Consider the following 20,087-nt stretch of genomic DNA (forward strand, 5'->3'; position numbering starts at 1 on the left):
GAAAAAAGAGGGAATCTTCTCTTTTCCACTCTCCCTTCATCCCCTTCCTCACTGTTCCTCTTATCATGGAGTGTAGAATCTAGGCATAATCTGCAGGGCTAAGGACAGGGTTTTAGCTTAACATCTAAACTCCACAGTATTTGTGTCTTTAATATAAACTGTTAATATTACTGTCCTGTAGTCCTTTTGTGCCACCATCGTTCTGGCTTTGCTGTACAAGGGGGCATATCACAAAATGAGAAAACAAGCCATTTTCTCTTTTGAAAAACTGAGGATCACACCTAAAGCTAGAATTTTTCCCTTTAGGTTGTAGTTACAGTGTTAAACATACTGCTGAGGACAGCTTGCTTCGTATCCTATCTGATACAAAACAATTTATAATTTCCTCCATCAATAAGAATTGAAAGATTGATTGGACTTTATCAAGCCACAGTTGGATCCTCATTATAAGAACTTGGCTTTTGAGCACTGATATTGAAAGCAGGGATTTTCTATGGGATATGGGTGACGATGTGGTGGGAAACCTACAGAAAGCAACCAGTGCAGAGGAACCAGATCTCTGTTGTTTCAAGATAATATAGCAAAACTATGCCCTAGGTAGCTCATTAAATAATACATTAGTCTTTACCCAGGAAGACTTTCATCTAGATCAGAGGTCCCCAAACTGTGGGACGTGCCCCCTAGGGAGAATGCAGAGGAACATTCAGGGTGGCATAGCTGGTGCCCGGGCCAGGGAGAGAGCACCACCCAGCTCTGCTCCTGGCCCTGGTCCCAGCTGCTGGCCTTAGCCCCTGGCCTAGGCTCCGGTCCCAGCTGTGTCCCCTTTACCTCGTCCGTGTCTTCCCCTTCCCAGAGCTGGGTCCCCACTCCCAGCCCCAGCTCTAGGGAGGGGAGTGTGAGATAAAAAGTTTGGGGACCTAGGTCCTTGCCCCTCAGAAAGCTGTGAATTCTGCTCCCTTTTCCTTTGAGCTACATCTCTCTGACTGCCTGGGGCATTGTTCCTCAACCATAGGATGAGAGTTATTCCCACTGAAATTGTATCCTTGTATCCTGTAGCAGGAGAATAGGGCCCCTGGCCAGTATAGGTTTAGCCTTTTAATAAGAACATTTCTTAGTATGCTATCCTGGTAGCCCACCCTTTTAAATTTGGGAAAGATAACCAACTGCAGCCCTAAATTGATCATTTTGCCTCTGACAGTTACAGATGGCACCTTCTTTCCTCCCAGCTAGTAAGTAAGAAGCTGCAATAGATTAGACTGGCTCTAGTAGTGCCGTGGGACCATAGGGATTGCTCAACCAGATTAGCTCTCGGTCCGTTAAATCAGATACCTTTAATCCATCAACTGTTAGCTACTACTGCGTCTATGATAATCTGACTGCTTTGTGGGAAAAGAGACTAAGATGACATCAGCCAGTGACCACACCATCTCAACATTGTGTGTGTAAAAATGAGTCCTTTCAAACATGCTCTTAGTAAGTTTTTTTAACAACTACTGCACCATTGGGAAAAAAAAAACTGTGTGGGCTGCTCTTACTCCAGACCAGGCAGGCAGGGCTTTTGAAACTACTTTTGTAGCAAATTGCTTAATGGGGACTATAAAAATAATTACATGTTAATCTCTAAGCATGAAGGGGTTATTTAGTTTAAGAAGATGCAGCTGCCAGGTTGGGGTCAATGGCAGAAACAGATGTTTTTCTTCATGCTGCTGCAGGTGTTTTCCAATATGGCAATAATATGATTATTTCTCTAGGATACATTGCTCAGTGTTCAGACTCATACCTTAGCTAATTTGAACAAGATTTTGTTTTTTCAAGCAGACTGGGTATATGCTGGGTATATGACATTATGCTGTCAGGATTCAAAAAGCCTGTACTGATATAGAGATATGTATTTTCCTTTGAAGGTTGAATTTCAATGTGTCCTATAGACTAATAGCTTCTAAGGAATACCTGCTACAAATTGTATTAGCATTGTTGTACTTGGCGGGATTGCATTGATATCTGCATGTTACTCTGTTAGGGTGTTTGTAAGGTAGCATACAAAAACGTATGGGCTGTGGAACTTTCCCAGAATGCTTCATGTCTATGGGAAACTGTTCTGTGGAATTAGTCTGAGGAAGAAAACCATGTTTAGCAGAGAAGAGATTCAATCTGTATGAGACATATTAGTATAACAATAGATGATTCCCTTTCTAATGTTTGGAAGGCAGCATTGTGATGCATTCTTTCATGGTTTTCTTTTTTTCTGGTGCAGGACTTTACTATGACACTGTACTTAAGGCACTACTGGAAGGATGAACGCCTCTCATTTCCTAGCATCACTAACAAGAGCATGACCTTTGATGGCAGGCTGGTGAAGAAGATTTGGGTTCCAGATGTCTTCTTTGTGCACTCCAAAAGATCATTCATTCATGACACAACCACTGACAACATCATGTTGCGAGTGTTCCCAGATGGTCATGTGCTATATAGTATGAGGTAACCACACAATCTAACTCACTGTCTGTGAACAGCCATTTATTGTTTGCCCAACTCTGTTCTGAGTCAGATTTGCTGAAGATAGGAATTGCCCTTGCAACATTCCCCAGGGTATAATCTGGACTGTTGGACAGCTGTGTCCCTTCAAATCTCCAACCTGGGATGCCTTTTATACTAATTTGCTGTGAGAGCAACCACTCCTGGTCCTGCTCTCACATAGTCTCTAGCATGCAAAATAATTCCCAGCTGAATTACATGAATGCTCTGACCAGCCATTCATGAATTACATTACAGGGTGACACCAGCAACTTCCCAGTCCCAGACCTTTCCCCAGAAATGTGTGTCTTGTACTGCCCAGCTCTTCTACTGGACAATGGAAGCTCATATAAAGTCCTTCATTTCATCAATGGAAAATGATAAGCAGAAACCTTGTTATCTCAAGTGGAGGTTCCCCAACACGTCAATCCAAACACAGGCAGGTTTAGATAAAACAATAAGCAAGTTTATTACCACAGAAAGATAGATTTTAAGTGATTGCAAGTAATGAGGCATAAAGTCAGAATGGGTTACAAAGAAAATAAAAGATAATATGCAAACTAATATCTAACTTAGCAAGGTAAATGGCTTGAAAACCAAGGTTTTGTCTTACTATAGGTTTACAGCAGTCTGTAGTGGCTGAAAGGCCAGGACCCCTCCCCCAGTACGATGATGGTTCCTTTGTCTTTCAAGTGTTGTAGCTGCTGTGAGTAGAGATGGGGGAAGCGAGGTGATTTGGAGGCCACTGTTTCTCATTCTTATACCCTTCTCCCCTCTTTGAGGATTATCTCCAGCTGGGGGTCATGTGACAGCCAATCTGTTTACATGTAAACCCCCAGCTGTTCCATTGTCAATATATAAAGTGTTTGCTCACACCCTTCTTCCTGCCAAAGAATGGCCTCTTACCTAGATGATAGTTCATAATAGTTCATCTGATTATGCTGATACTTGGCTAGGGCGCCAATGTGTCTTTTGTCCGTGAAAAACTGGTTTGGGCCTGCCTTTCTAACTCTGGAATATGTTACAGCAATGTTATACAGCAGAATCTTATAACTTTATATATAATGTTGATACACATATTTTACCAGGACAATGTTTAGTACTGTAGATTATGAGCTTTCAAATGATACCTCACAAGGCATACTTTGTACAAAATTTATCACAGTCTTTTAAAAATGGTGAACATGGGGTATAGTCTGTCACACTTCTGAGTCAGATTTGCTGAAGATAGGAATTGCCATACAGGATCAAGCAAGTGGTCTATCTGGTCCAGTGTCCTGTTTCCAACACTGATTAGTACTGTGTTTCAGAAGAAGATGCAAGAATCCACATGGTAAGAGATTATAGGATGATCTGCTCCCAAGGAAAGTAGCCTCCTAACCCTCAATGGTCAGAGAATAGCTTAGTGCATCAGGAGTGTTTGTCTTTCAGTCAATATGTGCTTTAAATTAGGCTCTGCAGTACACCAGATGGTGACGTCCAGAACTGTCAATTTTTGCTTCATATTTGCTAGAAAAACAGCCATTCTCTTTGTTTTCTGGGGTAAGTTGCACATCCCTACCAAGCTTTAACCAAAGTTAATTGAGGCTGAAGTGGCTGCTAAAAGATGTACCTTAGTAGCTGATTCTCAGGCAGATTACTGGCAACACTCAGGCAGATTACTGAGGCAACACCCCAGTAGTGCATCAGGGACTTGGGTTCCTCCAGATGGATAAAATAAGAAGTATGTGTTGGAAAATATGACCCAGATAGGTAGGAGAACCCAAGGGCTGCAGGGCTTTTCAGAGTTCCTTTAGACCAAGGTCGGTAAAAATCATTGATTTTTTTTTAATTAAAAATTGGATTTTGATTTAAATGGGATTTCTTTTAATGTAAATTAAATACAGGGTTTTTTAAAAATACACTTATTTAAAATTAAATTCAAAATTAGGACAATTTATGTTAAGGCCAAAAGTTAAAATAATCTATTGAAATAATTTAAATTAAATAAAAATAATAATATTAAGTAGTATATATTTGCTTGCAAGGTTTAAAGAAAGTCAACCCACTTTACCTGTTGGAAGACACTGGTGAAGCACCTGAAACCAGAATTTGTTGAAGTGCTAATCCAACATTTGACAGCAAGTAGCCTTTTCTGCAGTTGCAGGGAGAATTTTTTTTTTTCATTTCCGTTTATTCAACAGTTCACTGACTAGCTAATTCAAAGTTAAAAAAACAATGGAAATTGAAAAAACAGGAAAGCTTGTTTTGCCTCTTCAAATCTATTAATAAGAACTAGATGGGAAAGAATGAGATCTACTAGCTCTAAAATCTCGCCAGACTTGAATACCAGAAACAATCAGTTCAATTCACTAACTACAGGTAATACTTCCTTTGTTTAATAAATTAGTTGGTTTTAAATGCAAAACATGTTTCAGTAAACTTACTGTATTTTTCTTATGGATCCAGGATAGTTAATGTAGTTTTATTTAACAAATAAAAAAAATTTGAAAATGCATTTTAAATTTAATTTGAATTTCCATCCAAAGAGCTTGACACAAATCACACACAAAAATGAATCGTCATATAATATACAGGATCTGCACTGTTGACCATTTTCTAACACAAAAAATGTAAAAGTTAAGAATCTGAATAAATGTAAGTTAAATGATATCATAGCTTAAATAAATGTATATAGATACAGTGTATCCTGGTTAGCAAGAAGAAGCACCAAATTTACAGATTCATAGATTCCAAGGCCAGAAGGTATCGTTGTGATCATCTAGTCTGACCTCCTGTATAACACAGGCCATAGAACTTTCCCCAAATAATTCCTAGAGCAGAGCTTTTAGAAAAACATCCAATCTTGATTTAAAAATTGTCATTGATGAAGAATCCGCCACAACCATGGTAAATTATTCTAATGGTTAATTACTCTCAGGGTTAAAAACGTACACCTTATTTCTAGTCTGAATTAGTCTAGCTTCCACTTGCAGCCATAGGATAGTGTTAGACCTTTTTCTGCTGGATGGAAGAGCTCATTACTAAATATTTCTCCCCCATGTAGATATTTATAGACTGTAATCAAGTCAACCCTTAACTTTCTCTTCATTAAGCTAAATAGATTGAGCTCCTTGAATTTATCACTACAGAGCATGTTTTCTAATGCTTTAATCATTCTCATGGCTCTTCTATGAGCCATCTCTAATTTATTATCATCCTTCTTGAATTGTGGGCACCAGAACTGAACACAATATTCCAGCAGCCAATACAGAGGTAAAATAAGCTCTCTCCTCCTACTCGAGATTCCCTTGTTTATGAATCATCCCCAGGATCATATTAGCTCTTGGGCCATAGTGTCACACTGGGAAATCACGTTCAGCTGTTTATCTGCCATATCCCCAAATCTTTTTCAGAATCACTGCTTCCCAGGATAGTCTCCCCCATTGTGTGACTATGGCCTATATTCTTTGTTTCTAGATATATATGTTTATATTTAGCCATAAAAAAATGCATATTGTTTGCTTGCTCCTAATTTACCAAGTGATCCAGATTGTTCTGAATCAGTGTCCTGTCCTCTTCATCATTTACCAGTCACCCAGTTTTTGCATCATCTGCAAACTTTATCAGTGATGATTTTAAGTTTTCTTCTAGGTCATTGATATAAATGTTAAATAGCATAGAGCCCAGAATGGATCCCACAGGACCCACCTGGAAACAAACATGCTCGATTATGCTGTTTATAGTTAGATTTTGAGACCTATCAGTTAGCCAGTTTTTAATCCGCTTTATGTGTGTCGTTTTAATTTTATATCATTCTAGTTTTTTAATCAAGATGTCATGTGGTACCAAGTCAAATGCCTTACAGAAGTTTAAATACACTGGACCCTCGCTAGAACGCAGGATTTGGGATCCATGCATGGTACCGCGTTAACGCGGGGACAACGTTAAAAGGAATTGCATTTAAAGTAATTAAATTTGGGATCCATGGCTGCGACCCCATTATATGTGAATTCGCACTATATAGAGGCGAGGGTCCGGTGTATATTACACCAATACTATTAACTTCATCAACCAAGCTTGTAATCTCATGGTTCTCACTACCATGAGGATTTTGAATGGGACCCAATCCAGCAAGCAGCTTCAGAGCAGACCTACTGAATCAGTCCCTATGGGTGGGTTAGGTAATCCTCCACCTACCTTCCCCTGGTTTGTGGATCGCTCTAGGGCTTAGAGGGGAGATAGGCAGCTGGGTAGCTAGAGTGAAGCAGCAATGTGCATACCCAGAGGCAGAAACTGGGGAATTTTTATAATGAAACTTTAGGCACTGAGTGAATTTAGGCACCTACCGGGTTAGGTGGCAGCCAGGAAGGAGTTTTGTGGATTATAGTGAACCCTACAAATGGGAGTTAGGCACCCAAGTCTGGTTTAGGCTCCTAAGTACCTTTGTGAATCTGGGCCTTAGTTTCTCTATTCCTGATCTGTAAAATGAACATAATAGCACTTCCCTACTTCACAAGGGTGTTGGGGAAGATAAATACAATAAAGCTCATGAGATGCTAAGATGCTCGGGCAACGGGGGCCATATAAGTACCTAAGTGAGAGAGAGAGAGAGTAGCCCAGGATAAGGGAATGACATGTGCAATGCACATTTGTTTTAATAAAATAATTATTTTTCTTAGGACCTATTGCTCATCAGTTTCAACGTACAGCAGATAAAAAAACTGGACACATTGTTTTAATTTGCTTCACAATATCATCACAAGATTAAGATCAGGTAAACGTGCACCTTGGCAGCATGAATATACTCTCCTTGTGGTCTTTTGGCAGTATGCATAGAAGCAGGGTTCACAAAATCACATTAGGGACTTATTAATTCAAGACCATTTGGTCTATACTGCACATTAATCGAGGGGATCTCTTATTGACAGGTTGAGTTTCTGTGTTCTCTGACTAATGAATTGTTAATAACTACATGTATTAGGAAAGAAAATGTCAGATTGTAATGACACAAAGTTATACAGTATTTAACTATGATGGACAACACTGTAGAGAACTATGAGAAATTGTTATCATGATAGCAGCACTGTCTGAGCTCCAAAAATCTGCTTTGGCTAAGTTCTGTTCTGGTTTATAAACAATATAACTCCAGTTACTTCATTGGGGTGATCGGTGTGTAGGTCGGAGCAGAATTTGGCCCATAGCCCTTTGATCAGCAGAAAGGTTCTTTGTCACCATCTGAAATGAACCAGGGAAGCAGTCAGAGGCGGCATAAACAGGACTATAAACTTTAAAGTGATGACTCACATCTGGACTGTTCCTACTGAATTTAGAGCCTCACTTCAAATCAGTTCATAAGTAAAAAACCTCCTGGTTCCCTGGTAAAGTAACTTTAGGGCTGATTAGATTCAGATTTATAAACTCAAGCTGTGATTGTTTCAGATCCCGAGGTCAGATGTGAATTTAACAGAGGCAAATCTTACTACTGGAAAAATAGCTGCCCCCCATTCCACCAATAATAATCAGCCCTCACAGTTTAAACAAGATTGATCCAGCACTAAGAAAATCAGCTTTCCCTTAATAGTAAATAGATCAAGGGGCCTTTCATGCTATTGTTGCTGATTTATGAATGTGGAACTCAGGCAGGTTTGTTGTAGTGACTGAGGTGGAGTGAAGGTAAAATAAGGAAAGAACAGGAAGCGGGACATAAAGGAAGCATCATACTCTGGAACCCAGTGAAATATTTTTTTTTATAAGAAACCAATTTAATATAAGGCAGACATCCAATAAAACACACTCAGATACACTAAAAATATTATTATTGTTTGCTCTTTGAGTTGCAGTAGTGTTCAGAGGCCCCAACCTATTACAACAGTCCCTGGAAGCTACTCTAACTGGACTAGAAGCCAAACTGCTCCACACCAACCATGGAAATCATGAGCGTACAGATGCGGTGTAAACCTTCACATGGCCTGTGCATATCCAACCATGTCTATATCTGAAGGGCAGGGCCTCTGTACCTGACTAGGAAGTTTTAGTTCTTTTATGTTAACACATAATACATAGTTTCTGTTTTTAAAGCTTGGAAATGATTTTTATATATTTAAAATTTATATTTTCTGTGCCCTGTGACACATTTCCTCTACTTTCTCTGGACTATAGCGTCTCTTTTAGGAAGTGACCTTTCCTCTTTGGATTTCTAGGATCACAGTGACAGCAATGTGCAACATGGACTTCAGTCGATTTCCCCTGGACTCACAGACTTGTTCTCTGGAACTGGAAAGCTGTAAGTTGTATAGACGTTCTTAGCTGCAAGCCCCCCTTAACTGACTGTATGCATTGGTTGGTTATACATACTTCAGAATAAAGAAAAATAATATTTTGGGGCCTGAGTCAAAGCCTGTTGAAGTCAATGAGCGTCTTTCCACTGAGTCAATGGGCTTTGGATCGGGTCCTTATTTGTGGAGGGAGGGAGGGAGGGAGTGAGTGTGTGTGAGTGTGTGTGTGTGTGAGAGAGAGAGAGAGTGAGTTTGTAGTAGATGACAAAGAAAAAACAACAAAAGTCAAACTAGGGTCCTACTCCATGGGCTGGTGACTATTACAACACATTGGCTTGGAGGGAAAACTCAGAATTTCTGCTGTGTTGGTTGGCTCTGTTTGGGAGATGATGTTTGAAACCATCATGGAGGACAGTTAATAATTGCTACTCTTTTCAATTTATGTACCTTTCATCCCCAAAGACTCTAAAGTGCTTTACAAACGATAGGCCTGATCCTGCAAGTACTGAAGTACATGAGCAGTCCCACTGAGTTCAACTTGGGTAATTCAGTTCAACTTAATGGGACTCACCAGCGGCATGAAGTTGCTTTCATGCTTAAGTGCTAGATTCACAAAGAAACTTTTAGGTACCTAGAAAATCACTGGGATTTACAAAGCCTGGATTAGGCATGTAGGCTCCTTATTCACTGAAAATGACTCTATTCCAGGTGAGTGTCCTATCCCCTGGATAGGGTGACCATATTTCCCTATGCTGAATACGGGACACTTGGTAAAATTACTCCTATTCAAGCGAGTTCAACGGCAATCCATCAGAACTATGCAGTACAAACGTTCAAATTAACATCAAGTTGACTGAGCACCCATTAAGAAATACTGCGTAGTTGGATTCTTTTTATTTACATTCTTATCTTTAAGGCTTTAGGGTTCACATGGGAGAGGTGACACACACACACTCCCATACACCTCTCTCACACGGGGGGTAACTGACCAACCCACCTGACCCTTCCTGTCTGGCACGCTCTGCCCTCCATGCCTGGCTGAGCCCCCGGGACGGACCCGCCTCTCCTGGTACCTGGTGCCACATCTTCCTGAGGCAACAAGTGTGGGGGGGTGCGGCATGCAGGGTCACATACCCTCCCTTCCCCCCAGATTTCTGCCAGGGTTCACACCAGAATGTGGCCAGCAACAGCCTTTCAGCCCTGTGTGGGAGGGAAGGGACAGAAGCGGCTTCCAGCTGCAGAGGGAAGGAGGGGAAGGAATGACCTGGCTCCTGTCTTTACAGAGCTCATCTCTTCTTCTCCCACCCTCCCATGGCTGGAAGCAGTTTGTCCCTTCCTGCCTGCACAGTGTTGAAAGGCAGCTAACACCTCCAGGCTGCTGCTGGCCAACATAACCCAGCTGCCTCCTGTCCCCGCCAGCTACAGTGTGGGCAGGAAGGGGTTAAGCCCTACGGATGCATTGTGCACCAGGGCCCAGAGAACCTGACTGCAGGGGCTTCACCGAACTGGCCAGAGAGATGGCTCAGCAGTGCAGGGTGCCTAGGGAATGGGACGGAACGGCCCCATGCTCTGTGGCGGCAGGACCCAGGGCGGGAGGGTGGGGGGTCAAAAGGATGCTAAGCCCCTCCCCTGGGGGCTGCTGTGGAACCTGCAGGTTTGGGGCATGAACAGCAAATCGCTTTTCCCCACCCTCGCCACTCCAGAGCTTAGCTGAGGGGTGGAGAGACTTCCCTGTACAAGCGTTGTGTGGAGCTTTGGCACATGCAGGACTCGCCTCCTCCTGGCCAGCACCCCAAGCTGGAGGGTCTTGGGCTACCCCAGGACCCCAGCCCAGCCAGAGGAAGTGGGGGAAGGAAGGAGCCTGCTGGCCAGGCTGCTGGTGAGCTCAGTGCTCTGACCAGGGGCTGGTTCTCCACACAGTGCTGGGAGCAGGACATGCCCACCAATGGGGATATGGAGGAGCAGTGGAGTTGGGGGGGGGGGGGGGGCGAAGGGACAAAGCAGGGAAAGGACAGTGAGGGGGGAGCACATAAAGGGCTGATGGATGGGTAACAGAGGTGACATGTAACTGGCCATTGCCTGGCACCTGCCTACACTCACCAGCCACCGCAGCTCGCAGCATGCAGCCAGTGCCATCTGGAAACGGGAGGGGGAGGCAGGCCCAGTTTGCCAAAAACTGGCATGCAGCAGGGGCTGTGCTGACGGACCAGCAGGGGATTGGCTGGCCCTGCGTGCTGCTTTGCCCCTCCACCAGCCTTGCACCCCCACCCCCATCGTTGGCCACTGGACACCCCTTCCCCACTCACCACTGGTGGGAGGACGGCTGGCGAGCAGGCATCTGTCCAGCAGCAGGACCCATCAGTACTGATGGGGGTGGGGGAGAGACAGAATATATGGGACAATTTGCCTGTTTTTAAGAAAAAGTTGGGACACCTGCAGGAGGGCTTAAATATGGGACTGTCCCTTTAAAAAAGGGTTGTCTGATCACCCTACCCCTGGACTAAAAAGTTATGAAGGAAATCCTCTTTCTCCTCCTTCGGTGTTTTGTGTAAGCCTGTCTATACAGGCCTCATTGGGGAGGTCTGAGCAAGTTAGGCAAAGGAAAGCCTATCTTCTCTAGGTTCATGCGTCACTCTAGGGCTGACGTCTGGATGCCTGGCATGGGGCTGCAGTGCACAGGTGCAAAGGCAGAAACATAAGTGTTGAGGGGACTTTTACTGGAAAAATTTAGGCACTGAGCAATTTTAGGTGAATCTGTGAATCCCACTGGGGCCTGATTCTGGGATTGAGGCACCTAAAGTGGCAATTGAGTGCCTAAATCCTTTTGTAAATCTAGCCCTAAATGTTTTAAACAACAGTGTTTCCACTGCTATCCTTGGGAGACTATTCATCAGTCTCTCAAGACCAATTACCTAATTGTTCTGATGTTTCGCCAGGTATTTAGCCAAAATTTTCCTTTAATAAATTTCCTCCCTTTTCTTCCTCGTTATGCTCACATAGCATACTAAATAATTCCTCTCTCTTTTGTGTTTATACCCTTCAAATACTTGTTGATTTGTTACCTACAGTGATACCTCTCACCTTCAATTACATCTTTCAAATAACATTTTAGATGGCTGTCTCTCACTTTCCCCCTAAATTTGGCCAGATTAACCATAATTACTTCCTATAATCTTTCCTCATAAACCCATCTTTCCAGCCCCTTAATCAATTCTGGTGTTCATCTCTGAATCTCCACCAATTTGTCTAATTTTTCTGGTAGTGTGGTGATCAGAAATGTACAATTCTAGTTATACTCCAGTGCTGTATAAAGGCGGACCTGGAACATGACGTGATGTCTTTGGTTTGGCTTTTTGTGCTGCTACATTACATCGTATGGCAAGATTCTTATTTAATCTACTGTCCATTAAAAACTCTATTTATTTGGCATTACTGCATTCCAAAGATGTATCTGTGTTTCAGGTTATTTTCTGCAGATAAATTCATCTGCATTTTTTCAAAACCGAATTCAATGTTATTTTCCACAAATACTTCCAACCGCTCTAGTACCCTTTGCATTATTAGTCTGTCCTCACTAGTATTTGTGATGTTCCCCAATTGAGAGCCTGATCATGCACCAGAGTCCATGAAACATGGACTCCTGCACCATGCAGATCACAATGCAGGATTGGGGCCTTAGAATCATCTGTGAATCTCACTAATATGTTCCTTATCCACACATAGTTACTTTTTATACTGACTGTTTACATGAAATATCCTAAAGCCAAGTCACATTGTGTCTTTTTTTCTTTTCTTTTTTTCTGAAGATGCTTACACTGATGAAGATCTGATGCTTTACTGGAAAAATGGGAATGAATCCCTGAAAACTGATGAAAAGATTTCCTTGTCTCAGTTTTTGATACAAAAGTTTCATACTACTTCCAGACTCGCTTTCTACAGTAGCACTGGTATCATTCTTCTTAAAATGGTTTTATTATTCTTTTGAGTCATTGCCATATATTTATAGTTCAGTGTCAAACATTTGCCAGGTGAAATTTAAATGAAATTTCTATAAGAAGTACTTGAGTAATAGTCTCTTTCCCTTTGCCCTTGTCATCTTTGGGATTGTAGATCATTACAGTCTATGTGCTGTGAACGATGCGAAAAATATAGAATTCCCCCTCCCCCTGTATATATTCACAATTATAGGTTGTCTACTCTTAGAAAGTAAATATGATTTGCTGAAAGATGTAGCAGCTCTGTATGTGTCATTAAAATGCTCTTCATGACACTTTTTTCCCCTCCCAACAGGATGGTACAATAGACTGTACATAAATTTCACTTTACACCGCCACATCTTCTTCTTCTTGCTCCAAACCTATTTCCCTGCCACTCTAATGGTCATGCTATCGTGGGTGTCCTTCTGGATTGATCGCAGAGCTGTACCTGCTAGAGTGTCATTAGGTGAGGGCAATTAACATCAACCATGAATGTAACAAAACCTTTGAATTTGGAGGAATAGGGGGAGGGGGAATTCTCTGTTTCATTTGTTAAATATGCTAGGAAAATACATATGTATTTTATCTGATAGTTAAAGTACTTTAAGGTCTATACTTTGTCTTATGTTCTTCATTGTTGAATTGCTTCTTCATGATTGATAAATCTTCCTGATCTGTATTTAAATCAAGGCAGAAGATGGAACTGTATTTTAAAAAGAGAAGGAAGCAGAGAAAAGAGATTCCAGTGTTTGTGAACTAGTGAATCAAGATTTCTAATTATAGGCCCAATCTAACAGTCCTGAAATGGGCATTAAAATAAATGAGAGTTTTGTCTAATTCAGGACTGTTGAAATTTCTTTTGTTTAAAAAACAAAAAAAGAAACAGATGTGCTCAGTTATTAATGCCTAGGTCAGAGAGAGACAGAGATGTAATAAAAAGTCTAGTGTATCTCTCTGAATATGAGTGCATATGACTTCCTATAAAAACAGAGTAAAAATAGCAGGTTAGTCCCATAGTTTGCGATACAGTAACAAGCATCTGAAAAAAGCAGTGGAGTCTGCTCAAGTGAAAGGACTTCTCTAGTTTGGAATGACCTGATTAAAGTCACACAAATGCTCTTTGGCTCTGGCACTCAGCTGTTAACTGGCTATTGCAAACTGGTGAAAATTAGGGAAAGTATTTTACTTTTATCACCACAGAGTACCTGCTTAACTGTAAAATTTGTACTATGGATAAAGTGGATGCCATTAAAAACTTTTCAATCACCTTAGCTAAGGTGAGCACGAGGGCTTTTCTGTCACATCACACAGACACACACACACACAGACACACACACACAGAGGATTTAACATAAATGGGTTTCAGCTTTTGAGACAATGATTCCAGTCACGTCCACTTCAGCAGTGACCGAAAGTCATTGGTCATTGACTGCTGTTTGGTGAACTGTGTAAAACAAATTGGTGCTTTCAATGAACCAAGAGTCCTTATCACCACTGGCACCCTGGATGATAGCTAAAGCAGGAAAAAAATGACTAAATGGCTTTCTAGGCTGAACAACTTCCTCAATCTAATGAGCGGTCCCTGTAGGTTAGGGCTGAAGCATCACTTCCTAATTAAACACTAGAGAGTTAAAGAGAATCACAAGGGAAGTGGTGGCTGCTCCATCACATTTAAAAATGTGACTAGACAGAGTGCTCAAGAATGCAGTGTAGGGAAAAATCCTGCATTGTGAGGCAGCTAGACAAGATGACCCAATAAATCATTTCTATAGGCTATGAGTGGTGCTGAGGACAGTACTGTATTTTGAGACAAAACTAATTAATAGTAGATGCCTTCTGAACTCTATTTGGCATATGAAGTACATTTTTGTGGGGATTTTTCCAGGGATAACCACAGTGCTGACCATGTCAACAATCATCACTGGTGTAAACGCCTCCATGCCAAGAGTTTCCTACATCAAAGCTGTGGACATTTACCTCTGGGTCAGTTTTGTGTTCGTCTTTCTCTCCGTGTTGGAATACGCAGCAGTGAATTATTTGACCACAGTGCAAGAACGGAAGGAAAGGAAGTTGCGAGAGAAGGTGAGAGACAATCTTTTTACACGTGACGTGCTTTATATTGGATGTTTTGGGACAAGGAATGGGAAAACTCTGACATTTGTGGTGTGTGATTAATTTGTCTACAATGCTGAAGCAGACACGGAAGTGCTGACACCACAAAAACAGGAGTTGGTCTCTTTTGATCATTGTACAAAAGGAAGAGAGAACGAAACAAAGATCAGAACTGGGGATGTTTGCAACCTGAGACTTTGGCAGAGACCATTTGTGGAGGGTAAGAAAGGGGAAATCCAGACTGATATTTCCCTGTGGTCACCACAATTTATTTTTAAAGTTACAGCTAATGAATTATTCTGAGTGAATTAAAGACTTCTAACTCACAATCCGGTACATTTAAAAAATTGGGTTCAATAAAGGTAATAGTAGAATTGTTCCTTGGCACAAAACACACTTGAGCAACAAACAATCTTTATATTTATTCTTTTAATGTGCCATGAAAGGCCATGGTGCTAAATGGATCATTTTTATGGTTTTCACTCATGCTGTTGGGTAATTTAAAAGAATCTTTTTAAAAAATGTTTCACTGAAAGCCCATTTAATGGATGAATACCTTTTCTGTACTTCCTTTCCCATGGTTGGTATCCCAAAGAGTTTGTGTGTAAATATTAGCTGTCTCTTCTCTAGTCAGTCTGTTCCTCAGTCCTGAATCTTCAAGATCTGTCATGAGCTTCTTTCACCTCATGCTATTCTGCCACAGTCCATTGGCCATCAATAAGCTTTCCTCCTTTGGCCCAGTTATGAAGTCTGAGGTCTCACTTAGTCTCTATTTTCCATCCCTCTAGCTGTCCCTTTGATTCCATCATTTCCCAGTTACACAAACATGCTAATAATAGTATCCCTCAACTGTCTCTCCATTTACCATTCCACCTCCCTGACACTGCTAAGGTCATTGAAGAAGTTGCTCACAACTACTGCCTTTTCTCTCTTTTACCTCAGTCTTGGATTCACTCCAATCTGGTTTCCATCCTCTCCATTGAAACTGCTGTCACCAAGGTCTCCCATGATCTCTTCTTGGCCAAGTCTAATGTATTCTGCTCCATTCTTCTTCTCCATAAGCCCTCTCCAACCTTCAGTACTACATCTATCTATCTAATACCTCTCTGTACCCCACAATACAATGCCTCCTCCTTAATATCCTGTCCACCCTTGGCTTTTGAGAACCTATACTCTCTTGGTGGCTCTCCTGCTCTTTACAGGAGTGCCACAGGACTCTAACTGTGGTGCGCTTCTCTTCTCCTTCTACATCTTGTCACTGCGTGGCTTCATCTATTCATACAACTTCCGCTATCATCTCTACACTGATAATTCACAAATCTGCTTTTCAGCCTGCCCTGTTTCCTGATGTCCAGGCCTGCATATCTTAGTGTTTCTGCAACATACCTTGGACAATTCACTGCCAGATCTCACAAAATATTGCTGAAATTGAACTTTTTATTTGTTCTCCTAAACCTCCTTTCCTTCGCCATTGCCATTCACCAAATCACCATCCTTCCAAACAATGATTGAGGATTTGAACCTCTGGTCATTTTTGACTCCCTCCTCTCCCTGAATCATGCCACTTCTTCCTTCCCATTTAAAAAATACAATCTTTCTTTTTGTCTGTGCCCTGGTTATCTCCCACCTTGATTACTGAGGCAATCCTCTCTCTGATACATCTTCAATCTGTCCAAAATGCAGCTGCAAAAGTTATCTTGCTTGCCTGACGATTGGACAATGATGTTACTTTTGAATCCCTCCACCAGTTCCCCCTATATCAAGTTTAAACATCATCACTTTGTGCCTTCTCCCATTCTACACTCTATGTATAGAATAACCTCCAAATCCTGACATGCCAATCCAATGCTCCTCCCTCTTTCAAATCCCCCCTATATTCTCATTGTTTCCATGACAAATGCTTATCTAATGGTTTCTCCCTTCCAACATTGTTTAGAGGAAAAAAGATTGAATTCAGGAAAACTATCACACACACAAAGCTTCACTTAAGCCTGCTAACTCCTCTGGGTATTTCAATGTATCTTGTTGTATCTGTGCCTCTCTATTAGATTATAAGATCTGCAGAGCATAGACTCTTTCTGTCCTGTCTAAACTCTGACCCCATCATCAGTGCTTAGCAAATAATAAATAATAATTCAGCCTTGCTAAATTCTACTGACCCAGAGCAAGTCATTTTTATAGCAAGTAAAATATCATTAGTTTTTTCATTATCTGTCACCATGGTAAAAAGAGGACAGTTCAGTGATGGCACAATTTATCATTTATGTCACAAATTTTCTTTCAGTTGTTAATATCCCTGCACTGAATTGTATCATCATGCAATAAAGAAAGCAGGCTGAAAAGGCTGATTATACACATCAAAAGTTTTTTTTTTTTACCCTTAGATACAAGGCAATAATAATCATTAAGGATGGTCAAGAAAATTGTGTGTTTGTTATCTCTAATGGGGTTATAGGGAAGTGTGGCTTAGTGTCTGAGTGGAATGAGGGCTCTTTAAGAGACACGAGAGACTATTGTCTCTCACTGGAATAAATATTGATCTCGTTAGCCAATGCCATTCAGCTGTGGAAGTCCCAGGGGAATCCAAATTTGGATTTTTGCTCTCCCCAGAAACGGACTGTGGCAGTATGGTGGCCTGAAGTCATTCAGCACATCTCTTCTCTGTATGAGTGTGTGCACATGTGTACATGGGAATACATCAGGGATGGATTAAGACTACGTTGGGACCAGAACCATCTAAACTTTGGGCTTGCTTTCTCCTCCTGCTATCTTCCTAGACACCTGGCAGTGTATACAACACCTATTAAACAAATCAGAGTCATTCAGCTCCTAGTCACTGTCTGTGGCCTTCCCTCAGGCCAAATCATAATCTGACCTGGGGGCTAAGAGTTACCTGGGTCAACAGTATTTCTCTTCCTCTTGGGTCCTGCAGCAATTGGCCTGTAGCAACCTGGTGCTTACTATTGCGTCCTGGATTGGTCAACTGGGGGGCCTGATGCTAAGGATCCTGATTTAATCCTCCCCTATTATATTGGGGGGGGGGTGATGGGGGTTTGAGATTAAGGAATATCATGTGACTGCTTAAAGAGAGACAAAAATAAAATTACATTTAAAAGATCATGGGTTCCACCTGTACTTACACTTGCCTTCAAACTAAGTATAAAATGTGTTATAAACACAGTTTAAATTGGTTTTTAGTCATACAGAGTTCTAAAAAAATCCCATCACTGATGGGAACAAACTATTTAGAACAACTCTGATGTAGCCTAGGTCTGAAGAATACCACAGTTCTTGTGACAGTACTTGAACCCATGTGCATTGACCAGCCACATCATTTTGCTACAACTGGAACAGAGACAATAGTCTCTTTTTCCAGTTTATGAATTGTCTGTGAGCAGTTTGATTTGTTGTCCACAATTATTTGCCAAATTATTCTTGGTCAGTTCATGAGCAGTGTGCTTATGAGTATTTGCTATTTAGAATTCCAGAGGCATTAGCTGTTTTGATTAGACAAGTGGGATGAGTTTCACCCCAGATATTTTTCCTGTTCTCTGGCTGGATATGTGTAAGCTTTAGAATCAGGTTTCCAAAGGGAATACTTACATTTAGGACATCAAAACTTACTTTCTGTCAATATTTTTCTCATCTTTGCTTAAAATGCTGTTTCCACAAACATTACTGCCTCTTGCGCTATAGTATCCATAGAAACTGAACGTGAAAAGGAACATGAAAAGGAAAAGCAGCCAGAGGGAATTGAATTTACTGGGAAAAACTTCTGGTCAGGTTTAATTTCAATCAAACCAATTTCCCATCCCTAATTACCACATAGGATTTCAGAAACCAAGCCAGACACAATATAAAGTTGCAACCAGTATGGCTAGTCAGCAACTTTTCATTTCAGAAAACTTAAGCTTTAATAGAGAAACATATCACAGTTGAACTATAATGTGCAGTCAGGGCCAGCTCCAGGCACCAACGCAGCAAGCAGGTGCCTGGGGTGGCCAATGAAGATGGGCAGCACGTTCGGCAATTCGGTGGCGGGTCCCTCAGTCCCTCTCGGATGGAAGGACCTGCCGCCGAATTGCCCCGAAGAATGGAGTGGCATGGTGGAGCTGACACCAAAGTGCTGCCGATCGCGGCTTCCTTCCCACCCCCCCGCCACTTGGGGCAGCAAAAACCCTGGAGCCGGCCCTGTGTGCAGCTCCAGTTTTTACAAGCTGTCCACAAAAAGAAAGGTATCGTCTTTGCCTCTAGTATTTTTGTTCAGTGTTTGACTATTGTTTGTTTCTGTTCTCAGTTTCCATGTACATGTGGAATACCTAATACAAAAACCATGATGCTGGATGGAACCTACAGTGAATCTGATGCCAACAGCCTGGCAGGATACACAAGAAGCCAGCTAGTGAATGAGGAAGAAAAACAAGACAAAATGGTGGTTCATTTGGCCATGAGCAATGAATCTAATTCATCGAGAAAGAGAGGGCTGAAAGGCCATGTTGGCCTGCGCATCATCCAGAACACTCATGCGATTGATAAATACTCAAGAATAATATTCCCAGGCACCTATATATTTTTTAACTTGATATACTGGTCTGTCTTTTGCTAGACATACCGAGGCAGAAGCCCTTTACAGGACTAAGTGGGTGTTTTTTTTAAAAAGTTCAATTTGGCTGTTAAGCTAGAAAACCAATTCTCCTATTGTCCCTGTGGAGCAAAAAGCACTGGACATATCCTGCAACAGGCACGTTCATCCAGAGGCTTCCCTGAGAATTTGGTGTGTCAATTACTCTGTACGCCTGACCCCCATCTCCCCTCTGCTCTCTTGGTTTGTGCAACAGCTACTGTATATATATATACACTGGGCAATGCTGATAGTGCCTGATGTGCCCTGGGGCCCAGATCCTCAAAGGGACTGAGGTACCAATTCCCCTTGATTTCAATAGGAGTTAAGTTCCTAAATGCCTTTGGAAATCTAGGCCAGGGAAACTACGACAAAAGAATCACCCAGCCTCCGCTGCTGGATTAAAGTGTGAGTTCCTATGGCTGTGCTGAGGTGCCTAAAATAGACAACGGTTAGGCTCCTTAATAGCTCAGCTCTGAAAGTTCTACATGAAAACAGAGCTCACTTTAGACCATTGTTTTTCTTTTTCCTTTGCTTATAAACAAATGGCATCTTTTTAGGATATACTTTCATCAAGCCATCAGGCAAAATTCTGCAATCCTTACT

General features: G+C 41.6%; 1 protein-coding gene across 1 annotated transcript in view; it reads left to right on the forward strand.

Annotated features, from left to right (window-relative positions):
• The window catches only part of LOC128833567 (gamma-aminobutyric acid receptor subunit rho-2-like), a 66,863-nt gene extending 47,012 nt beyond the window's left edge, over positions 1–19,851 (forward strand). Inside the window, exons 4-9 of the mRNA XM_054021525.1 lie at positions 2,255–2,478; positions 8,697–8,779; positions 12,578–12,718; positions 13,062–13,214; positions 14,634–14,830; positions 19,158–19,851. Of these exons, the coding sequence (XP_053877500.1) occupies positions 2,255–2,478; positions 8,697–8,779; positions 12,578–12,718; positions 13,062–13,214; positions 14,634–14,830; positions 19,158–19,466 (1,107 nt within the window). The 3' untranslated portion in view covers positions 19,467–19,851. The remainder of the gene's footprint in view (positions 1–2,254; positions 2,479–8,696; positions 8,780–12,577; positions 12,719–13,061; positions 13,215–14,633; positions 14,831–19,157) is intronic.
• Positions 19,852–20,087: the final 236 nt, after the last annotated feature.

This window comes from Malaclemys terrapin, chromosome 3, assembly GCF_027887155.1.
Source record: "Malaclemys terrapin pileata isolate rMalTer1 chromosome 3, rMalTer1.hap1, whole genome shotgun sequence".
NCBI classification, from domain to species: domain Eukaryota; kingdom Metazoa; phylum Chordata; order Testudines; family Emydidae; genus Malaclemys; species Malaclemys terrapin.